Below are 22,744 nucleotides of genomic sequence, written 5' to 3'. Positions count from 1 at the left end.
ATTCGTTCAAGGTTGACAGCTCCTTAAAGAACAATTCAAGCTTTTAAAACTGAAGCTATTAGCAGCAGCTACTTTTAAATCTAACTCCACTTTTTTGAGTGTTTTTGCCGAGTTTCAAGCACATCTAACTGATCAGCCATAGTTTGTACAAGAGTCCAGGCCGATGTTCAACATGAGTGCAAGGTGGAATTTATTGTAAAAGAGCAAGAATAAGCACTTTCTTCCCCAGCAGCAGTCAATGACCCAGAATGCAACGCAGCCAAATCTGTTTGGTGCTAATACGCAAATGATAGCATACTTTCACAATAGGCTAAAGTGATGAACATTGTAAACATTATGACTGCTAAACATCAGCATGTCAATATTGCAAATATATTGTCATGCTAATGTTAGCATTTAGCTCAAAACCTAACCCTTAAAAGGCCTTAGCACAGACTAGAACTACTCTTAGCCAATCAAATTACTTCGTTCAGTTAAGGATGGGCCCACTTGATGTTGGATGTTCATGAAAACAAGTCAAATAAAACAGCAGAATCTCGCCATGTCTCAAGCCAAGAATTACGCGGAACTTATTCACATCATGTAAATGAGCCATAGCACTCAATTTTACGAGTTTCACGTTATAATAATATAAGTGATCATATTACATATGAAATGTCTTCTTTTACTAAAAAGTCATCCCGTTACAATGTGAAATGTTTCTTGTTATAACACGAAAATTGTCTCGTTATAACAATATATTTTTCACGTTATAAGATAAAACATTTGTGTCATAATAACATGAAAACCTCTTGTAATAACATGCAGTGATCACGTTATAACCTGAGAGACATGAAACATCTTAATACAATAAATGTGTCTGCTTTAACGCAATCCTGTTCTGTCTTTCTGCCACGGCACCAATGTGCCTCTGTATAGGAGCAGACACAGCAGAGACGGAGAGCAAGAAAGAGAGACAGAGAGAGAGAGAGAGAGACAGAAAGAGACAGAAAGAGACTGAGCGATTGAGAGAGAGAGATGGGGGGGGTTGGAGCATAAAATAGGATTCACCAACTCATCTGTTCTTTCATTAAACCATCAATCCTCCACCCATTCCCCACTTCTGTCATTGGATACCGTCTAACATACACACACACACACACACACGCGCGAGAAGTCATTGATGGGCGATAAGCATCTCTGTGATCTCTGTCAGTGATATCGATCTACCCCAACTGGCAGCCTCTCTCTCACTCTCCCCCCCCCCCCCCCCCCCACACACACACACACACACACACTGATAGGAAGATGAAGATGACAATGACGAAACGGTCTCATCCCGTTGCGGCCGCCGCGGAGAACAACTGGCTGGTAGATAGTTCGGTGACATAGGTTTGTGTTGTGTCTGCACGCATGACTGCACGAGTGTGGGTTAGTTACAGCTCGGGGGGGGTTCACCCTGCAAATATAAAAGGCAGCTAAAAACACACTGCCTTTTTAATCTTTTCAATTTTCCTCTGCCTCTACATGAATGTATTACAGTAATTAAAAAGTGTGCCCGCTCTCCGTCTCTTCCTCTATATTGAGCATGACTGTATCGCAGTAATTAAGAGTGTGTTGTGTTACACGCCACTGCTAATCCTACAGAGCCAACTCAATCCACTGTGTTAGCATATTACTGCTCACAGCATGGGCTGTTGTTATCGTACTTCTGTGCACACACACACACACACACACACACACACACACACACAGCACAGGCTCCTGGAAATACACACACAGTGAATTGTTTATGTGCTAAAAGTGGGACTTCACCTTTAGGCATCTTTTTTTTGTGTTTGCAATTAGATTACCCTGACTATGCAATTTAGGAGGACGAGTGTTCCCTAAATCTGTTTTGAGTGTGTTCATTGTGTGCGATGCCCTGAGTTTGCGCGTTAACGCTCTCGTTTGAGCCGAGCTGCTTCACAGGTGCCTCTGGCGTTACACAAGCCTGAGTGTTTGCACTCTTTCATGTCAGAGGCCTCACTCACATGCATGTTTGGCCCTCAACACTGTCCTCCCAAGAGAAAAGACAGCATGAGTCCTTTCAGCAAACACTCAACAATGTCATAAGTTTAGGTTTATGGAACAAGACCTTTAGTAGCTTTAGAAAGTGTGCTTGTTGTCCAGCTGGAGCAAAAAGTTCAACAAAATATTTGACAGATTCCATCCAACAGTTCAAAGAAAACTATTTTTCTCATCTGACACCGGTTAAGGTTAAGTACAAAAACAACTTAAGGTTAAAATACAGAACGCACTTAGTTAAGTTAAGGCAAAACCTCTGGTTTCAGAACGGTTGTGGCCATTGTTTAAAAAACATATGCCAACTCTCACAGAAAGTGAATTTTTTGTAAACACAACAAATTATACCGAGTCGAAGTTTATTTTCAGAAGATACTATCCATGTAAAAAAGGAAACAGTGTGCTTCCTGTGAACACAGAAGTTTATTTTGAGAAGAATCCCGTCCATATCTTATGTTATCTGACACCTGTCTACCGATGCTAGAGGGTTACCTACAACGTCATGGGTTGACGCGTAGGGCCACAGACCAAGCATTGGTATTTGACATATTTGTATTGAGCATTTGCTGAAACGACTAATAGTTATTTTTTCAGAAGTAAGATATCAGAAGAAAGTATTTTGGCATCATATTTGGTACAGAAATTCATGTACTGTATTGACATGAACATGAAAAATAAATCAAATGAACGCGACCCTAGTTTTGATACGGTTTACACTTTCTTTCTAGTTTTGCCATGACTTTGGGTCGCCATCTGAAAGCCGTTGTACCCACTGTGAATCCAAGCTAAATAAAGCCACCATTCTCCAAGAAGCAGCAAGCTCCAAACCTTTCAGACCCCCTTTCAAAGCCAGCCAATGGTGAGCATTTGATTCTCAAAAGATAGATTCCGAGTGTAGTATTCCTTGAAGCCAATATTTTACCACTGAAATTTATAAATAGTGCTCAGGCTCCCAACTTGCACCTCTCAGTTATCAGCACATTGTCCATGTAACCTTCAAAACAGGTAATGTGTTAACATTGGTGAGTGTGCGCTGGAGAGGAAAGTGCAGTATAAACCTGATTTCCTTTGTCACTGTTTTTACAAAGTTATACTTAAAATCCAACATAATTCATTAAGTTTTGATATGTAGAGTATCAATGTCAGCAACTGAAAGCAGTGGGTGTGTGTGCGGCCTATGAGCTGTGTGTTGACGGTGAAAAACAAAGTGCCGCAGGGTGGACGTCAGCTGTTGAAGGTGGAGAAGGGCGGTAATCACATTGACCAGCTTTCATAGTCTGGAAGGCCCAGGTGAGCTTAATCAAGCTAGCAAACCTCCAATTTGAGCCACCTGGCTGCTGAGGTTGGCCAGGACAGCCTCCAAGACAGTGAGGGAGGCCTTACAAGGTGCAGCATGCTTCCTCCCTCTGCTGAGTTAAATAAATGTCAATACATTTGAGAAAAGTCGCTCAGGTGGGCATGTTCAACTAGCGCATCTTGAGTTTTTGTTTTGCAAACAGACTCTGGCTCTGCAAATTCTCAGCAGGATTTCACTTATATGGCACCTTTGGGTGGAGGGGCACTAATAAAAGTCCTCCACCAGTGCCTGTTGTAACTGGCTGCCCCCAGCCTCCTTCAGCTGTATAAACCTTCAGCTAGTTGTGATTTGGTCTGTTTTGAAATCCCTGTGTCTCACCGTAGTAGATTTTATTTTAGTCGCCAAATAAATGTGCAGAACTTCTTTCATGGCATGGTATTTAACATTTATTATTTTAAATATGTATATAAAAGGTACAGAACTGGCAGTACAAATGGTCAGGAATGTTTATTTGCACACAAATTCAATAGATATTACTGATAGATAAGGCCTGTTGTCAATAGTGTCGCGATGGTTTGTCAATTTCAAATATTGGTCCCCCACAAAGTTACATAAGAGCCTCAATTCATTGCACTGAGCTGTAGACCAGCTCGTAGTGCTTCCAATGTAAAATAAAAATTCCTCAGAACTGGAGCTGTAAGTTGCTTGTTACATGTAAATGAACATGCACGTACTGACCTTTCAGTTTTGATTGAGTGTAAAAAGAAAATACCAAAATCTGTGTTTTTGTGCCGCAGTGACGTATGTAGCCATGCAGTCAAACATAGATTATTTAAACCAGCAGGATGAGTTATTGTTGATATTTCTATAGGCAGAAGTGTGCAGTGTTACTGAGTCACATGCAGAAAACTAAATGGAACACATTGGCGAGTGGTATTTCAACACTATTATCAGACAAGAACTTTGAAATTAAACGATGCTGCAAAACTCCAAACGACATTCAATGCCAGTGCTTAAAACAACAGTATGGTCAGCAAAAGACTGTGGTTATAGTTTCAGGCTGGAGCCCAATATTCGACGATTTACTTATTCGTTCGTAAGTATTCGGTATAAATTTTGCTTTGATTATTTTAAGTCACGTTTCATTACGTAGGTATGAAATGTGGCCTTCTTAACTTTCTTTGCATGCGTAACGTTGACTACTTAACTGCAGAACAACCGTGGGCTTCATATTTTAACACAAACCAGGATTTCCTCCGAAATGTGACCAAGTAGTTTCCTGTGAACACAAACGTTTATTTGAAAAGATGCATGCAGCTAACCAGCAGAAATTCAGACACGCAAAACTGACGCTTGAGGTGCACTCTTCATGGTTTGAAGAGTGGGGCCACGGACGAAGCTGCTGTATTTGACAAGTTGGGAGTGAAAACATGTTGTACAGCTCTCCAAACCCTTACTTGCCATGCTACATAAAGGGGATACTACCTCCTACATTGGCTCTGAACTTTGCCATTAAATATAAATTGCGAGGTGCGTAATCATCCAAAATGGTCGTTCCTAGGATATTGGGTCGGGCATTTAAATGGATGGCTAATGAGGTACCTCAGTTCCTTTCATCAGGCCCCTGTGCCAGTTTGGTGGTGGGGTTTTGTGATGCCCCACTATATGAATCACTTGAGTGATTCTAAACAAAAGAGCCACACAGGATTAGTCGAGGAGCACAGGCACAGATTATCTGCAAAAGGGATTGGAGTGAGTTTGGGAGCTGACATCTCCACAGTCAGTTCTATTCGAGTACAGAAATGAAGCTAAAACCATGTGGATTTAGTTTCAATGAACAAAAAGGCTCCCACTTGAGGAATTATCCAATCACACTGAACTTACATGTGATGGAAGCACAAGTCCTTAAAATGCCTTGTTAGAATATATGAACCAAACGATGACAGCCAAAGTAATGATCCTGAGTGTTTCTAATCGGTGGCGTGAAAGAAAACATCCGTCGAGGTTTTTTTGATACATGCTCATTGGCAAGTCCTGTAATCCTTGACACCAAAATGACACTGTGCTGCTCCACAGCTACTGATAAGACCCTTTCCACTCAATGTCCTCCCACTTAGGTGCTGCATACCAAAACGGATGCTGACAAGAAAAGTAAAACCTGTGCCAGTAACGCTAAAAGCGGCACAGAATGGCACAGAACGACAACAGCTCTGACCTTTGTGTCTTTCCTCTTGCTGGTATTGTAGCAGTCAGCTGAATGCATAGAAATGTAAATGGAGGGCGCTCTTGCATATGCGCCGATCACAGAGGTCTAATTTTACTCGTCAGCGCTGCAGCGCTCTGCCCTCCGTGGAGCTGTTACAAGCTGACGGATGACCCGACAAACAATGGACAGTTAAGGGATCAGCCACTTGTAGGACATGATTGTGTGTGTGTGTGTGTGTGTGTGTGTGTGTGTGTGTGTGTGTGTGTGTGTGTGTGTGTGTGCGCGCATGTGTGAGTGAAAGTGAGTGAGAGAGACATAAAGAGTGGCTTCCGATCTTTAATTCTCAACTTGTCTGTCTTTAATCAGATGAACTGACTTCCTCTGCTTTAGACAGGAAATCAATCACGGTGAACCACATCAATCACTACTTGCTGTTTGGGTGAGCCATGTAATGTTTCTCACGTGTGTGTGTGTGTGTGTGTGTGTCTAAATAAATGTGTATTTCATAAATGAGACATTGCAAATTCCATGTTTGTTTGAGCTTTTGTGCACCTGCTTGCTTTCTCACTGGCCTGTTTGTTCTGAGCGACGGACGCGACACCGTGTTCGCCGCGCACTCGTGTGTATGTGTGTGTTTAAGAAAAGCTGTGTGGGAAGGGGGTTAGAATACATATTCAGGCGCTGTCTATTGATCTGTTTGACAGTCTCCTCATGCCTTTAACACGCCGCCGGATTACACAATCACTCACATTGATAGCGCGGGAGAGAAAGTGAGAGAGAATGAAATGAGTCTTCCCTGGAAAAAACGCTGCGAGAATAAGTGAAGAAAAGGTGAATAAAGCAGGGATATATCAACAACCGGGGAAAAATGTAATAGGGTGGAAATAACAGAGGGGATAGGATCACTGAGAGAAAAATGGGAACGCTGTAGATTTATATAAAAAAAGACACAGTTGGTGTGGACTTTGGGAGGGATAGATAGCAGTAAGGGATGGAAGAGGGTGTGTGAAACCACAGGGAAGGAGGAGTAGAAAGGGAAATTACAGGAAGAAAGGAGATTTGGTGGATGAGGTGCATATAACAAATCCGACGGTGTGCTTGTGCGCCGTTTGATGGTCTCGGAGAACACAGTGGGAGGCGCGCGTGTGTGGCCACGACACACTTGCAAACACAGAAGATGGAAAGAAAACACTTCATGTTTCACATCACGGGGGAGAAATGTGTATCTATCTAAAGAAGTAACGAGGAGGAAGCAGAGCAAGAAGGAGCTGTCCTGTGTGCTCAGAGTATTAGAGGAGGAGGCCCGACACCACACACACCGAACCCGCATGTTACTACTGACCCTCCAACATCCGCACACTCACAAATACGCACACACACGCGTGTGCAGACATTAATTGATCCCGCTGCACAGCCAAAGCCGGCAGAAAGGCTAGAGACGAGGAAGCTGCAACACAAATAAATAGGCTACCTCGCATCACAACAACGCTCACTTTAATTGGGTAGCAGCTCCAGAGATGACTTGAGCGTGGCAGACGACCTGCTGTCGGAGGCGTTGAACAAACAGCTTGTTAACGTATTACCATCCTATTTCTTTTAATAATGTGGTTTTCTTTGTGTACATAATGAGTGACTGCTACCGGCTCTTGCCTATATTTCCAAAACAATTTATATAAAGGGTGAAGTTTATCACACGGCCTTTAGTAAGTCTAAAGACCCTACGCATGTAAAGAAAAAAAGATGAATATATGAAAAAATCCAATCAGGTGATGCAACTGCCAAAGTCTCTTTTCACACTCAGTTGGTTTCAAGTAATTATTTTGAACCCTAGAGACATTTTCCTGCTAAGCCTGAATTAGTTTGCACAGATGAGAGTCCAGCATGCAGACCAAGACTGCATTGAGAGGAGTCGTGCTTTCAAAGCAACCTTGGAGCAATTTGTTTCGCAGTGGAATACGAATCTCATAATGACGGTGAAAAGAAATGACGCTCTGATTTAATTAGATTACATCCATAAGAACATCTTTGCCACTGAACAAATTCCGACAATTTAGGGGAAAAGACTGCTGTCATGTGGCTTACTTGATCAATTCGGGCTCACTTGAGGATTTCCCGTGTGCGATGCAACCAAGCCGTTGAGTAAATGCTGCCAAGCACAGTAGCATTTTTGGATCAGAGTTAACAGATGATAGGTCTGAATGTTCTCTCATTCTGGGAAAACAAAGGTAACAGAGAGCACCCTCTGTCCTGGACAGGTTGAGTTTAACTGAACCGACAGTTTGACCCGAAATCCTACCTGAGGTGATGTCACAGAACAACATTTTAGAGGCAGATTTTGAAATGCAGCTTTGTTTACTTTTCTAATCTGGAAAGCAACGTTTACCTGGCAAAATTCCATCAACCAATAGAAGATGAACCTGTCCTCAGCCTGTGCTATTTCTGAAGCAACGACAGATGGTGCCATGTGGTGAAGGCAGAAATATTCAATTAGTACTTGAATGGCAATACAATAGATGATTCTTGTTTGTTAACATATACATGCATAAGGCTATAATATATTATTAAAATCAATGTATATGTATTTGTACATTTTTGGCGATAACGACGAAGCCAATTCGTTATTCTGTATTTTTCCAACTTTTGACTTTGTCCGTTCTCATTCTCCATGGATTTATTTTCTTATTCTCATTGCCAGTCCTGGCAAATACCGCTTGTTCACTGGGAATTGAACCGCTTACACTTTGCCCGTAAGATACGACAAAACGAAAACAATCTCTTATCACAATAATGGCAACACCTTGATAACAACATGAGACAGTAATTCATTTGCAGTTGTTTCATTTCCTTTTGATTTTTGTGCTCCGAGTCTGTGCCGAGGTTTTATCTCGCAATTAAATAGCGAGCCTGGTACAAATCAATATTTTAAAACCAGATTTATTTTTTAGGCTTTATCTCAAGTTGTTCTGACTCACATCACATTTTGCAGGAGTAATGCTGCGAACAGGAGGATTCCAGTCTGACAAAGACTTCTACTGTGAAAAACAAATGACTCATCACACAGTGAACTTCCATACACTGCTGCTGCCATTTACCTCTGAATGTTATTCCCCACTTCAGGTCTACGCATTCATTAATCCATAGACCATGACAGGCTTTGATGTATTGAAATTAATCTTAGGGGCCTAATACATAGGCCCCAAAGTCTGTACACAAAGGAATAAAACCTGCCTGGGTCAGGTCCCCCATTTTACACTTGCTTATATTCGCTATAAGCCATATTCCATTACAGCAACCTGCTATTTCTGCACTGTATGTTTGTTGAGGGGATAAAGCATGCAATATCTGCCAACACTAGTGCACTAGAGATAGACTTCACTGTGAAATGATACTACAACAGATTTAGTTTAAACTGAGACGATGAGATGGACAGTAACAGGAGGACAATTCAGGTTGGAGGAAAATGGACAAAGAGACCAAAAAAAACAGCAGGGGACAAGATAATATGGATTTGGTATCACAGGCACTCTGAAGTGTGTCTTAAAGTAGTACCTTCATAATAGTGACATTTTAGTGATATGTTGAAAGTCACCGTGAAGCAAACACTGCAGTTTGAACCGCGCACTAAAGTTGAAATATGTTGCTGACAAAATGGCAACACATCTGATGATACTGGTGTTTAAACACATAAACGGTGGGTCGTAACTCAAAGGCATCAGGAGAGCAGAGGTAAAATTGTAAAAGAGTCAAAATGCCATTAAAAGGGGGACGCACAACGCTAGAAAGCCAATTTATTGCTCAGAAATTGAAATTGACCTCGGCACAAATTGTTGCTGCCAACGACAATTAATTATTCATGAGGTTTTTTTGGAAGCTGTAACCATGCAAATTGACTCGCATTGATTCATACATTAACACTGGGAACCAGTATCACAGGTATGTCTGTCAAGCTTTGTCTGTTGTCTCAATGAAATGACAGGAGTTTGCATAATTTGCAGAATGAATGGATGGCGATGGAATAATGGATGGATGGATGGATGTGGATGGATGGATTGATTCATCAGATTCACTGGTGTTATGCGAGTCTTTCTCGCACCTTTCCCATCACTGATCAGTCACAGCTTTTAGTGGTTTGGCTCTTGGTTTGATGCTGCACCACAGCTGGTTCCTTGGAGAACAGGGCAACAGTGTATAATTACATGCTGATTGTAGGGACATCATTTAACGAGCTGTAATAAAATTGAAGTTGTGTGACAGTGGAGTAGAGGAAGTGAAAAAAAAGCTGTGTCTCTGCTGATCAAGTCATATGTTAAAATGGAGACTTACAGTACCAGCAGTCATCTACAGCTACATGAACATTTCTAAGAAAAGGTTTGGCATTTTGGGAAAGGAGACAGTTTACTTTCCTGAAGAATTAGATGAGAACATCAATCACACTTTTATATCTGTCTGCTAAATAGGAAGGTACAGCCGGCAGCTGCAGGGCTCAACACTGACTCCTAAAAGTGGTTCCTAAAAGTGGTTGCCGCTGGTGATAGGTGATTATTAGGGGTGTAACAATACACGTATTGGTATTGAACCGTTCGGTACGAGGCTCACGGTTCGGTACGCATTACGAACCAGCAATACGTTTGAATAATACTATTGCATTTACGCTAAAGCTTAAATTGTGGGAAATATAATGTTCTCTCGGTGGAGCCACTGCGCTCAACATGGCAACCAACCCGACGTAACAGACAACGTGCTGTCTGACACTCTCACCACGGAAGAACAACATTCTACATTCTACACGCTACGCTAAACTAGCTTACCGGGAAAAACCAACAGCAGCACACACGCTACAAACTCTCCCCGCAGCATTTAGGTAGCTATTCCCGATTCAAACAGGGTTAAAGGTATATTCATAGCCGCGGGTATGAGACCCTACATGCTTAATGCTATTGAGCCCCGTGGCACTACTCCTTCACGAGCCCATTTCGCCAGAGCATAATTCCTGCTTTGTAAAAGAAGACAAAAGCCCAACGAGAATCAAATGTCCGAATCTCCCGCTGTTGCTCTGACAACAGACGGCCGGCCGTCACGGACTACACAAAGCTAGCGAGTGTAAAGCGAGTGTAACCACACAAATAGGCCGATGTCATTAATCCAGCGTCTCAGAAAGCGCCGGCAGTGCAGCGGATCTCTGGCCTCCTCCAGAGATCAGAGAGAGCGTGACCTTCTTTCACAGAAGCACAACAGCAGCTCACGTGCTAAAGACAAAACAGGAGTTGCTGCAGCTTCCTGTACACAAATGAATCCATCACTGTTCAAAGTAGAAAAGAACATACTCTATGATGGCATTTCAGCTTTTTTGCTGTATTGAACCGCGCCGTACCGAACCGTGGCACCACTGTATCGTATTGAACTGAACCAAGAATAATGTGAACCGTTACACCCCTAGTGATTATGCAAATAAAGGTTATTTATATATATATATATATATATACAGTATGTATTCAGTCTGGCTGCCACCACAGCAGCCTTGTTGTATCATCACACTGCATTTCTTTACTGGCTAGGTCCTGCCCTTGATCTTTGCTACATCACTCTGTAACCAGCTGACTAACGTGTTGACGTGCTGTCTTCATAAAGGTTTCAAGTACTAGTTTCAAAGAGGACACTACCGCTGTGGCTCCTTTCCAATTTTTTTGTGACAAACTCAGAACACATTTCTGTGCACGAAATATGAAAGGAATCCATTCCCCACTGTAAATCAAAGACACTCTGCTATAAAGGATACCTGTTTCAATTGTATCCAACTCTTCAATTCTTCATGACAATATGTTGTATTTGGAAAGCAGTGTGATGCATTTTTAGCACCATCAGCACAACTTCCTTTGTCCAATACTTTGGCTTTTGAACAAATACACCCCCCCCCACACACACACACACACACACACACACCCACACACAATGACATTTTCAGAAAATGTGGAAATCTGAGTTATTCTGATTCAGCATCTTCTAGCAACCTGGATTTCACTGCTACCCAGAGCTACCCACAGATATTTAGTTAGACACTTTAACAGCTATGTTCATTCAAACACAAGTCAAATTTGCACACATTAAAGACAAGAAATATGAGAACAATTATTGAACAATGTTCTGTGTACAAGGAGCATAAGCCAAGTGAACACTTTAACAATGTATTTTTCTGTTTGGAACATTTCTCTTACAATCGCTTATCAAGGTGACTGGTGACCTTTTCACACTTTAAAAGGTTTCTTTAGTCACTGAGCAGAAGAAGGTCCTGACAATTAAAAGCAGTAATTTTAAGAGGTGCTTTTCGAAAGGTGAGAAATCAAAATAACTACCGACGTGCCTTAAAGTAGTGGCTCATATCTGACATTAAACTCTGAAAAGCTTTTAAAGTTCCAAGTCAGCATTGATGGAGTGCAGGTGACTGCTGAATCTGGGTCCAAGCCCGTCTCCAACCATTTTCAATATCCAACAAAGTTGGCAGCCTCCCATGGTCTCTGCAGTGCATTTGGGTTTGGTTGCAAATCAGCAAAACTGGTCTGTGGCACAAAACATCCCTTAACCCCGTCCCTTTCTAAGCATGTAGAACAACCTACGATGGCCTCAGGTCCAGCTCTCTATGTACATGGGAAGGGCTCATCGTAAGTTGACGAAAACACAATGACTCTTTCCGGTGAATCTACGCCGTTGAAGACAAAATAATGAATATAAGATTATCTTTGTGCCAACAGATCCCACTAAATCCTTAACACTGTACCTTTAAGAGTTAACACCAACAAGAATGCAACAGCAAGAATGAATCCAATTTCTTTCTGAAAATCGAGTTTTCTTTATCCTGAAAATCCAAAATGCTGCATTCCACACCTTTAAATGTCTCTTCGTCTTAACAAACTCTGTACAGCTGAGCTGTTGAGCGGTCTCATTTACTGCTACCAAAGTAAGCGTAACTGTGTTTTCCATTCCCCTCTGTCCTCACAGCGGATCATACAATAAACTCTCTTGAAGCCACTGAACCAGAGAACTGTGCCAAGGGAAGCCAGGAATTCCACAGCACATTTGACAGTATCTGAATTCTGTCCATTTCCTCCGTGGTGGTGCGCTGCGAACGGCTCTAGCGCAGCTTGGAAAGGTTCAAGGTGAAGGTGGCTCCTTTAGTCAGGCGGCAACCTCCGGTTCTGCCGAGTGAAGCCAACGCGGAATTGTCTTAAAACGTGCATTGTCTCTACTGACCAGCAGGTGGCGACTCCTCTGGATGCAAAAAGAAGTCTGATTGTATAGAAGTCTATGAGAAAATGACTCTACTTCTCACTTGATTTATTACCTCAGTAAACATTGTAAACATGAGTTTATGGTCTCAATCTCTAGTTTCAAGTCGTCTTCAATACAGAATGACGTTCATTTAGTACAGCGGTTCCCAAACTTTTTAGGCCACGCACCCCCTTCTACATCCCGACCGGATTCACGCACCCCCAACCCCCCCACCCCCCCACACACACACCTTAAAAAAAAAAAAAGCAACAGAGCCGCATAAAAATTGGACTAATGAGAGAACAGTTTGCTCGCGCGTGGCGTTTGTTTACAAGATAAAAAACACAAAAACTCTTCCTGCACCGTGCCTTCGAAAAGGTAACGGACGTAACGTTATGAAGGTAACGTACGATTGGCCAGATTGGCCACATCTGTAGACTCGTCTACTTGCGGAGAGTGAAACTCACTCTTCTTCACGCGACCGACTAATGTAGCCAGGATGTCTTCGGACAAAGCATCGATGCGCGCGACAGTGTTGTTGGACACCGGGATCACGTCCAACTTTTTCGCTTCTCTCTCTCCAATCATACATTCCACCATCTCTTTAACATTTTTCCCTCTCCACCACCGCCTCTCCTTCTCCCTATTACGCGGTCAGAATACGACCACAACACGCCGCCTGTCTCCGGCAGAAATGCGCTCATCCACGCACGGGAACAACACCGAGTTGTTATATAAACCTCCATAACACCCCGCCACTCTCGGCTCATACCTCCCCAGCAACGAGGCACATCACCCGGTCACAATACCTCCAGAATGTCCCCCGGGTGAAATCCGGGACTTGGTTTTATGGTTCTGAGTGGCGCTCACCCGTTGGCGCCGGGACGCGAGGTCTCCAGCCGCCCCCGCCGTGAGGCACCCGATCGTCAGGTCTGTCAGCCCTCGGAACAGGCCGCGGGTCAATAACTTGTGGGTGGCGGGGTAGAGGCGAGGCAGATCACAGAAAAATAATAAAGACTAGAGTACAGCAAAGATATGTTGATGAGAAGCGTATTTGTACGTCAAACACAAACGTAATCAGGGAGAAAATACGTTCGTGGTAAAACGTAATTGAGAATGCATTTTAGTTTTGGGGGAACGTAATTTTTAGGAGACAGGACTGCACCGCCATTACATTTTTCCTCTCGCGCACCCCCTAGAGGCAGCTCGCGCACCCCCAGGGGTGCGCGCACCCCACTTTGGGAATCCCTGATTTAGTAAATGATGGTCCATTTAGAGTCAAATAGACCAGGGGTCCCCAACCTTTTTTGCGTCACGGACCGGTTTCATGTTATAAAATATTTCCACGGACCGGTGTTACATCCCTACTGGTTTCTGGACCTACTGGTTTTCCTTCTGTGCGTGTGTTGTGTTCGCTTAACAGCTGCAGCGGTTTTCTGCCTCTGTCGCCTGATTCGTCACACTTTCACAAACATATTGCTGGAGATCTAAAAGACACATCTCATATCAATTGCAGGGATTATGATTGTATAAGTGAGCACTGCATCACAGCCACGTATGAAGAAATACATGGAAGAAAATACATTTATGGAAAGATCGCAACAACCTGGATTCGAACTCTGTCCAGCAAAACTCCCACTTGTACTTGGTAATTTAACATTTAACACCGGCAGAGTTGTTGTCCCAAACATACTTTTAAGGCCGCCGTCCTTTTTAAGCTCCAGCAGCTGATCTCCCTCTGGCACGGATAAGCTCGATTCACCTGGTTTGTTCACAAATGGGTCGCGGATCCATTCCTTCGCAGTTCGTGGGTCTTTTGTGGTTGGTAAGTAACGCTCGTGACAAGCGTGTTGACATGTGTCAAGAGAGACAGGCGCATGTAATTGGGAGAGAATCCGGTCATTTTTCAAAATAAAATATCTTTCCGACTCTGATAATCAATGAAATGAAAAAAAGTTATTTATTCTTTCTGTGCGGCCCGGTACCAAATGACCCGCGACCCGGTACCGGTCCGTGGCCCGGGGGTTGGGGACCACTGAAATAGACCATAAACCAGAGTATGCTTTAGGGCGGGGCTACTGTGATTGACAGGTTGTTACCAAAGACGTATACGGCGTCTCTATGTAATTTCCATTAGTGTGCTCATTGTGCATGTATACACAGATAAGGCCAGATAAGTGCTATTTATGCTCTTTGAAGGAATAAATGGATGCAGACGATGTTTCATCTCGATGAACAAAAGACAGGAAACATATGCAGCTAACAGGCTTTCCACATCTGTCTGGATATGGAATGGTAATCTGGCAACCCCGAACTCCCAATAAGCACAATGCTTTATTTTGTGGGTGAATGTACAGTATTTATGTGTGTGTGTGTGTGTGTGTGTGTGTGTGTGTGTTTATCAGTGTGTGTTTGAAATGTCAAAAGAATCGGACGCAAAAGCATTCCATGTGCATTTCTTTTGACTGCAGAGCCTTAAGTTCTCTCTGATCATTGGTTTCCCACATGTTTGGTTTGCATGTGTGTTCGTGCTTGGTCTCGTTGTGAGAGGCAGAAATCTGTATGAGATCAAGTAACCATTGTCTTGATTAAAGCCAGCTGTTTCTCTTAACCAGCATCCCATAACACTCACGCGCAATCTGGACATGTGTGTCCACGCATCGTCTTTTGAGCAAACTGTTGGCTATTTTATATCTTTGTCATTTTTATATCAAGAAAATTACACATCTAACATGATACACATCCATAAACCCCCATCTTACACGTATGTTCCAAAGTAATTAAAGTCTGTTTGCAAATTGTTTAGAACTTTGAAATTAATATGTGTATTTTTATTCTATTATATTTTCTAAAGGTTATTTAATTATGTATTAACAACAAAATACAATTTGATTTGTACAGTGTGTTGCTTTAAAATTAGCGCAGCTAACACAGAATTACCATGGTGATTGTAATATAACTAATAATAAAATGAATGAATTAAATCAAAATGATTCAAAACTAATTTATAATAATAATAATCTTGTTTTAATTTTGTCGCTCAATCTTCTGCCAGTTAGTAGTTATAATCAGCTAAATTTGGGAAAGTAACTGCATTTCAAATGTGCCTAAAAACGGGTTGCTTGCTAAATGGCTCTAATTAAAGAACACTACAGGTAAACTGCTCATTAGTTTTGCACCAGTAGGTCTACAGGCACTGTTTAAGTGTGCAAAGACGACAGCTCTGCTAACATTGCACGAAGGATTCTCCTCCACATAATAAAAGTGGGAGCCCGTCTTTAGACTTGGCATGACCGCAACAGGAAATAATTAGAGGGGAAAATAAAGAATTGAACCTTTCACTGATGCTGGCAAAGCAGTGATTAATGCAGCATTCTCTCAGCTTCAGCTGGCAGACTGCTGCTATCAGCAGCTTCAAAATACACTTCCCTTAACACGCAGAGCATTTGTAAATGACGAGTTACACACCTCTGACTGAAGCTAGGAAGTTTCAACTGGCTGTGTATACTGCAGCAGTTTGGACCAAACTGAAGAGGCCTTACTTATAGAAAAATGGAGAAACAAAACAGTGAAGTCACATTGGAAGAAAGTTGAATTTCTTTAATCCCAGCCAAGTGGCAGATACATTACAAACTATTTTTATGTTGACACTGAACAAACAACTCCCTGTAATGTGAGAGTTTTGCTAATACCGCTGATCCCACTGAGAATCACGTCTAAATTCTGTGTTTCAAGAAGGTCGGGTGGGTGGTCCACATGGCTGCAAACGCATCGCACCGAGGACAGTCCGGGCCCGTTGACAGTCACACCGGGAGCCCTGTCCAACCCCCACAGGAAGAGAGGGCATAGCTGGCATCAAGTCCGCGGCGCCCCGGATGCAGGCAAGGTCCGGGCGACGGGTGCTGTAGCTCACGGCAGCTAACCGCCTTCACCCGAGACCTTCCCAAGTCGACTTACCAATCGTGGCCAATCTTGCTCACAAGGAAGAAATTGGCCCGCCGAGGGCCAGCCAGCACCGGGGAGAGGATCCTCCCACACCGGGCGGTCGCCTCTGACCCGCCGAGTTGAATTCCTCGGGCCGACTGAGTGGACCCCACCCGTTTAGAAGTGTAAAAAATAGATATTATACAGTATGGTTCATTATGAAACTGTGATGGGCCTACTTAGAATGTGGGACATTAATGCTTTTCCTTTTGTGTCAAGCAACAAAAAACTTGTAGCATGACGAGTTAAGAGTTAATTTGCTGATCTTGCATGTCCTGCAATGTGACCAAACCTCTCAATGGTTAAATATGGTCTCAGTGAAAGCAGACGTACGAGAGCTTTGAGTAAACAAGACTGCAGATCTCAAGTTCACAGTTCTTGATACAGTGTCACATTATAGTCTGCACCAAAAGTAGTTGAGGTTTGACAGTCAAACTTGGCTCTGGTCAAACATGTAACAGGGTCATCAGCAATGTTCCCTCTAATTTTTCATGTGTCTGGGCATACACACAAGCTCCCTGAGCACACTGAGGACCACTGTGAGCAACATCAGATGTGCACGCTGTGGCCACACACCAGTATCACACCTGTTCAAAACCTTGGATCATAGCAAGTTACATGGCTTATTAAAAGAATCAAATTACAGCAGCAATTTTCACTAGTTTACTTTTAATATAAGTGATTTGACAAACTTTAAAGGAAAAAGACAAAAATCTTGTTGTTCATGAGATGTGTAGTATGTTTTATGTGAGAGTCTTGCTTTGGCCATGGGAAGAGTCTTGCTTTGGCCTGTGTGAGGTCCTGTTGTGGCCTGTGTGAGGGTCCTGTTCTGGAAGAAATGATACATATACACCTTTCAGACATAACATTTTGTTCACATTAAAACATTCACATTTTGCACAATGACGTGTGCTGTAGCTTGTGTTACAGTGTAAATTCCTGTAACTCTGTCTGTAAAATATGTAATTACTCAGTTTTTTATTATCATTTCTACTACCCATAAATTATCTAGTAGTAACATAATTTAATGATTAATATCCATAAGTAAAAAATCGTAATAAATGTCACTAGAATATACACAAATCTGACTTAAATTTTACCTTATTTTTCACGTCTGTCCTTCTCACTTCTCCAATGGTTGTACACTTTGTCCAGGTTGATGGCTTCGTCTGCTTCTTGCTTTGACTTTATGTGCATCAGCTGGTCCAAATGTGCCACTTCAAGACGATTTCTGGATGCTGTTTTGATACGATTCATTAAACTGAATCCTCTTTCACAATCTGCACTGGAAGCTTAAAAGAACCACATTTCTTTTTTCCAATGGCTTGGTGAGTGGATGTGTCGCTGCCCGTTCGTTTCGCCATGATAAGGGGTTAGCATTTGCGTCTCGTAACTCCGCCGCACTGTTGTTAGCTAGCTAACCTGCACGGCGCGAATGGGCAGGGCAATAGTGTCAATGCTATGATTGGCTGCGTAGCGTAAGTGAACCGAATCGTATCATTGGCTGGACACCTGTCACTCACTGAGTTACGTTGCAAAATAGTACAGAAAACAAAATTATTATTATTATTATTATTATTATTGGTTTAATTGATTAGATAAGATTAGGACTAATATTAGATATTAATTAATACGTTTATGTTGAATTTTATTTTATGCGCTGCATAGATTTTCTTGTGCGCTGAGAATGTGCGAGCAGTGCGCGATTGCTCAAGCGCGCAGCTTAGAGGGAACATTGGTCATCAGGGTTTGGTCGACCAATCAGACTTAAGAGGTAAGAGAATACTGGACTCCCATGTGGTAAGAGTCCAGTGGAATACCTGTCGCGACTGTGAGAGTGTGCACAGAAAAAGTGCATTATAATAATTTCCTGAAAAGGACTACAATAGCCTATTGTCTATTTGAACAGATGAAAGTGCAGAAGGCGGTTTCACCTTAAGCGAGAAATAAGAAGAAAAGCAGTGAAAGAAAACATTGCGTTGAGCTCTGAAGACGGACAATAGACGTGTGTGTGCCTGACCAAATTAATCATTTAACGAATTAACCAAATTAATAATTCCATTAATCATTCTGCCAACGGCAGTCAAGGAACAGTGTCAGATTGGCTGCTTTAAGTGGAGAGGAGGAACCTCTGGGGGAAATGAATGGAGCACTCACTTGGTGCTCTTTTAGGTGTTGGCACGTTATTAAACGACTTGTGAAAATGAAAGGTTTGGGATATCAGAGGCTAGATGTGCGCCAAGACACACGGGTTGGTGATAGGACAACAAAAAGAAGAGCACTCTTAGAAATGAAGAGCAGCTGTGCATTTAAAAGAAAACATCATGCGTGAAATACGAGCGCACACAAGCTTGTTTGTGTCACTTACCGAAGGTAAGTATTCGTTTCTCGGACTCCAACCCCAACCTTCACCCTGACAGACCAACTCTTTACTTTACAATGTAAATGTTTATACATGTGGGGTTGGACGTCTTGCCCCAAAAATGGCAAGGTGAGTACCCACAATGTCAGAAATACAACCACACACACGCACTTCCCTTGTGGTGTGGGCCACAAAACATACCAATAAGCAGTGATCTTAGATCCTGATATGCAAGAATTCCAGCCTGACACCCTCACACACACACATCCATCCCTCGAAGAATCATGTCAGAAGCTCACTGTCTCTCTCTCTTGCTCTGTTAAACTGCGCTTCCACTCAAACTAAATCCCTGGAGTGAGAGTGAAAACAAGAGCGAGAAAGTAAGAGAGCAAGGGGGGGGGCAGACAGAGAGAATGAGATGGGATTACAGGGATAATGCGAGCAGATGGAGGGAGGTCGAGGCTCCGGAAGGCTCTCCACTCCAAACGGATTAAAGGACTTCAACAGAGTCCTGTCCCCCCCCCCATTGGCCGTCGATAAACCCGGAAATGAAAACTTCCCGCCTTTCGGCATCACACAGTGAACAGTCGGGTCATGGAACGTCGTACGCAAACTGTTCGAGAAAAACACATCAAACCACAGTTGAGGTATAGATAACATAATTTATCCCCATTGCATCTGGTTGGATTTAACTGGATTACACATTAAAATTCACTTTTTACGCACTAAACTTTTGTTTCATAAGAACACAGATGACACTCCTGCCAGTGCTTCTCAGCATTTACATCTTTTTAAAATCGACAGCGAAACCTTGTTTTGTTTTTCTGGTCCTTCCTTTGCCAATATCCTGACAATTTATTCAAGAACGTTATTATTCGAGGCTGTCTCCCGCGTGTTTGATTCCTGCTCATTTGAAGGAGGAATATAACAACGCAGTCTGTCAGAAAGAGACAAAACCGGTTTAACTTTTGACAGAGTGCAGGGAAAAAACATCCTCCACTAATGCATTTCATCGGCTGGTGAAATGTGTTCTACATGCTTGAAATTTAACAATAAGAAAAAAAGTTTGGAGACCTGCCGACAAAAAAAGAAATCTCGGGTAAATTCGGATGCCAAGAAGTCCCAACTGAGTCCCTCCTTTACATCAGACAGCAGCTAATTGTTAGCTACCGGTGCTCTATGAAGGAACTCTCAGGGGAATAACATAATACTGCAACACTAAAGTGCCACGTTAGACACTGCCAACGTAAAGTTCGGCCATCACTATGAATGTGTCCAAGAAGGGAAATGATTGTAACAAATAGCCACATAGTCTTAATGGAACATGCTGCGGAACCTGTTCTTCCAATCATGCCACGCAGACAGAAAGATGGATACATAGATATATAGAACACACAGCAAATGCAAAGTCATTCATATTGTTTTCTTTGCACTCTGTATTCTAGTCCCCGCAGCTCAGTGTCGCAGTCAATTAGCCCGGCGTTTCATCCCCTCACATATCCATTTATTAATGTGAATCTGGCTGGAAAACTCCCCCTCCCCTGTCCCTCTGCTCCCCTCCTTCATCCGCAGGTGATAATTAACCTGTAACACTAATTAACACCAACCCTGACATCGGGATGCTGCGCACAGTGGTTCCCCACTGACCCTGCTCTGTAATAGTTTCAATTACAATGCCCAGTAGGCCCAATTTATAAAGTATAAGGAACACATAGGGGGTTACTTTCTCTTCTTTATTACCAAACTGTATCTTGTCCAGTGAACTTTAATCTAGAGTCCAGGGGCCTTTGGAACCCCGTGGAAAAAAGTTATAGGGAAGACAATCGCTTTGTATCATATCACAATATTAGGCTCTTTAGTAAAGGCACTTTCCGTGCGTATTTACGCACATAATACAACGGATTATTAGATAGATTATGTTTGTATGTTACTCAACGAGCCTAGCGGGGATCAAACACTCGGCAAGAAAATGCGCACACAAACATTGTCTCTCACTCTTTTACACACACACTCCACCTCACACGCGCGAAACTCACACAGACGTGCGTTTGGTCTTTCGCTCACCTCTTTTATCCTGAACTTTGACGGTGATCTCCACCAGAGGCTCGGTCTCCCGGTCCAGCCTCCGCGATATGACTATATCCCCGCTGTCCCGGCTCACGCTGACCGGTGAGCTCTCCACGTCGGGCTCCACCAGCTCAAACGATGCCGACTGAAACCTCACCGGGCCCAGGTTCATCACCACCGAACCTATCCCCGCATCCTCGGACACGTTGATGAAAACGGGGCTGTCCGATTCCAGCACTGACCTGGACCTTCTCGCTGGCACTTTCATTTGAGGTGTCCTTTTGCCCGGTTGGGGGTTCGGTGCCACTGGCCACTGCCGTGGATTGATCTCAACTGCTACGCTCTGGCTCGTGCGAGGCGGCCAACCGCGGTCCTGGGCAAACACTTTAAACTTAATCGGCTCAACCAGACCGAGGATGGAGTCCACCAGGAGAATGTCTCCGGTTTTGGGCACCGCGTAGAAACTCCCGTTTTTGGGCAAGGCGAAGTAGATGAGCTCCGCGTTCTTGCCGCTGTCATCGTCCCGCGCTGTGACCGAGTAGATCGCCGTGCGGAGCGCAGTGGCATCATCCAGGCTCAGTTTCACATGGACACCGGGGAAGGTGGGCTGGTGGTCGTTGGTGTCCAGGACGTCCACCTTGATGGACGCCACCTCGGCGACAACCAGAGACTCCTCGTCCACTTCACGGGAGAGTCCCGCGCATTCCCCGCAACACAAACCGAGACTCAGCACGTATTCAGCCCGCTCCTCCCGGTCCAGAACCCCAGAAGTCTTCAACAAAACATGTCCCCTTTTGTGGTGCGCAAAAACGCGAAAATTGTCGCTCCCGTCTCCCAGGAGTTTAAAGTGCGCCGCAAATTCCTCGGTACGGCACAACCTCTGCGAGTTGAGCCGCTTTAACGGGACGCTCAGTCCGTTGACCCGGGAGCCCGGAGACGAGTTCTCAAATACATGCCCGTGAAAGAACGGCACCTGCTCCGCGGCCCCGTTCCCGTGTGCGCACGAAACCAAAAAAGGTAGAAACGCGACCCAAATCATGACTGGATATCTCATCGGCTCCGCTGCACTAAAGCGCTCGTGCCACATCGACACCCACGGGTGCGCTCGTTCCTCGGGGGGTATTTCTCTTCTTTGCCTTTATGATGCGAAACGTCCATTAAACTGGAACGCAGGTATTTTGTCGTCACCATACTTCATCTCGACGCAGGATAACTTTGTCTCTGTGTGTTTGTTGTGTGCGTCCTCCTCCTCTCGCGCTCTCTCCCCTGTCTGCTGCCTCACCAGCAGCGCTGTCTGTCTGTGCGCGTCCCAGGAAAAACAAAAAAAGCTTCAGCTCGAGTGCGCGCTTACCTCCGTTCACTTCCTCGCTCTCTTTTTACGTGCGTTGTTTCCGACCGATATATCCGTCTTGCGTTTGAGTTGCTGCAAACTGCGCGCGGCCAAACGCCGGTTTCTCTTTAGAGATGGTTCAGACCTCTTATTATAAGGAAATGGTGCTTCTTTGCCACTCAGAAGTACGGG

The 22,744-nt window shown here is 43.6% G+C and overlaps 1 protein-coding gene across 1 annotated transcript in view; it reads right to left on the bottom strand.

The window, feature by feature from the left end:
- The window catches only part of LOC306791227 (neural-cadherin), a gene marked incomplete at both ends in the record, with an annotated part of 282,576 nt that extends 260,315 nt beyond the window's left edge, over window positions 1-22,261 (bottom strand). The window contains one exon of the mRNA XM_079287854.1: window positions 21,220-22,261. Within this exon, the coding sequence (XP_079143980.1) occupies window positions 21,220-22,261 (1,042 nt within the window). The remainder of the gene's footprint in view (window positions 1-21,219) is intronic.
- Between the last annotated feature and the right edge of the window lie 483 nt (window positions 22,262-22,744).

The sequence above is a fragment of the Melanostigma gelatinosum genome (assembly GCF_949748355.1).
Source record: "Melanostigma gelatinosum genome assembly, chromosome: 2".
In the NCBI taxonomy this organism is placed as follows: domain Eukaryota; kingdom Metazoa; phylum Chordata; class Actinopteri; order Perciformes; family Zoarcidae; genus Melanostigma; species Melanostigma gelatinosum.
The sequence above is the reverse complement of the archived record's forward strand: the minus strand, read 5'-3'. Positions and strand labels throughout refer to the sequence as shown.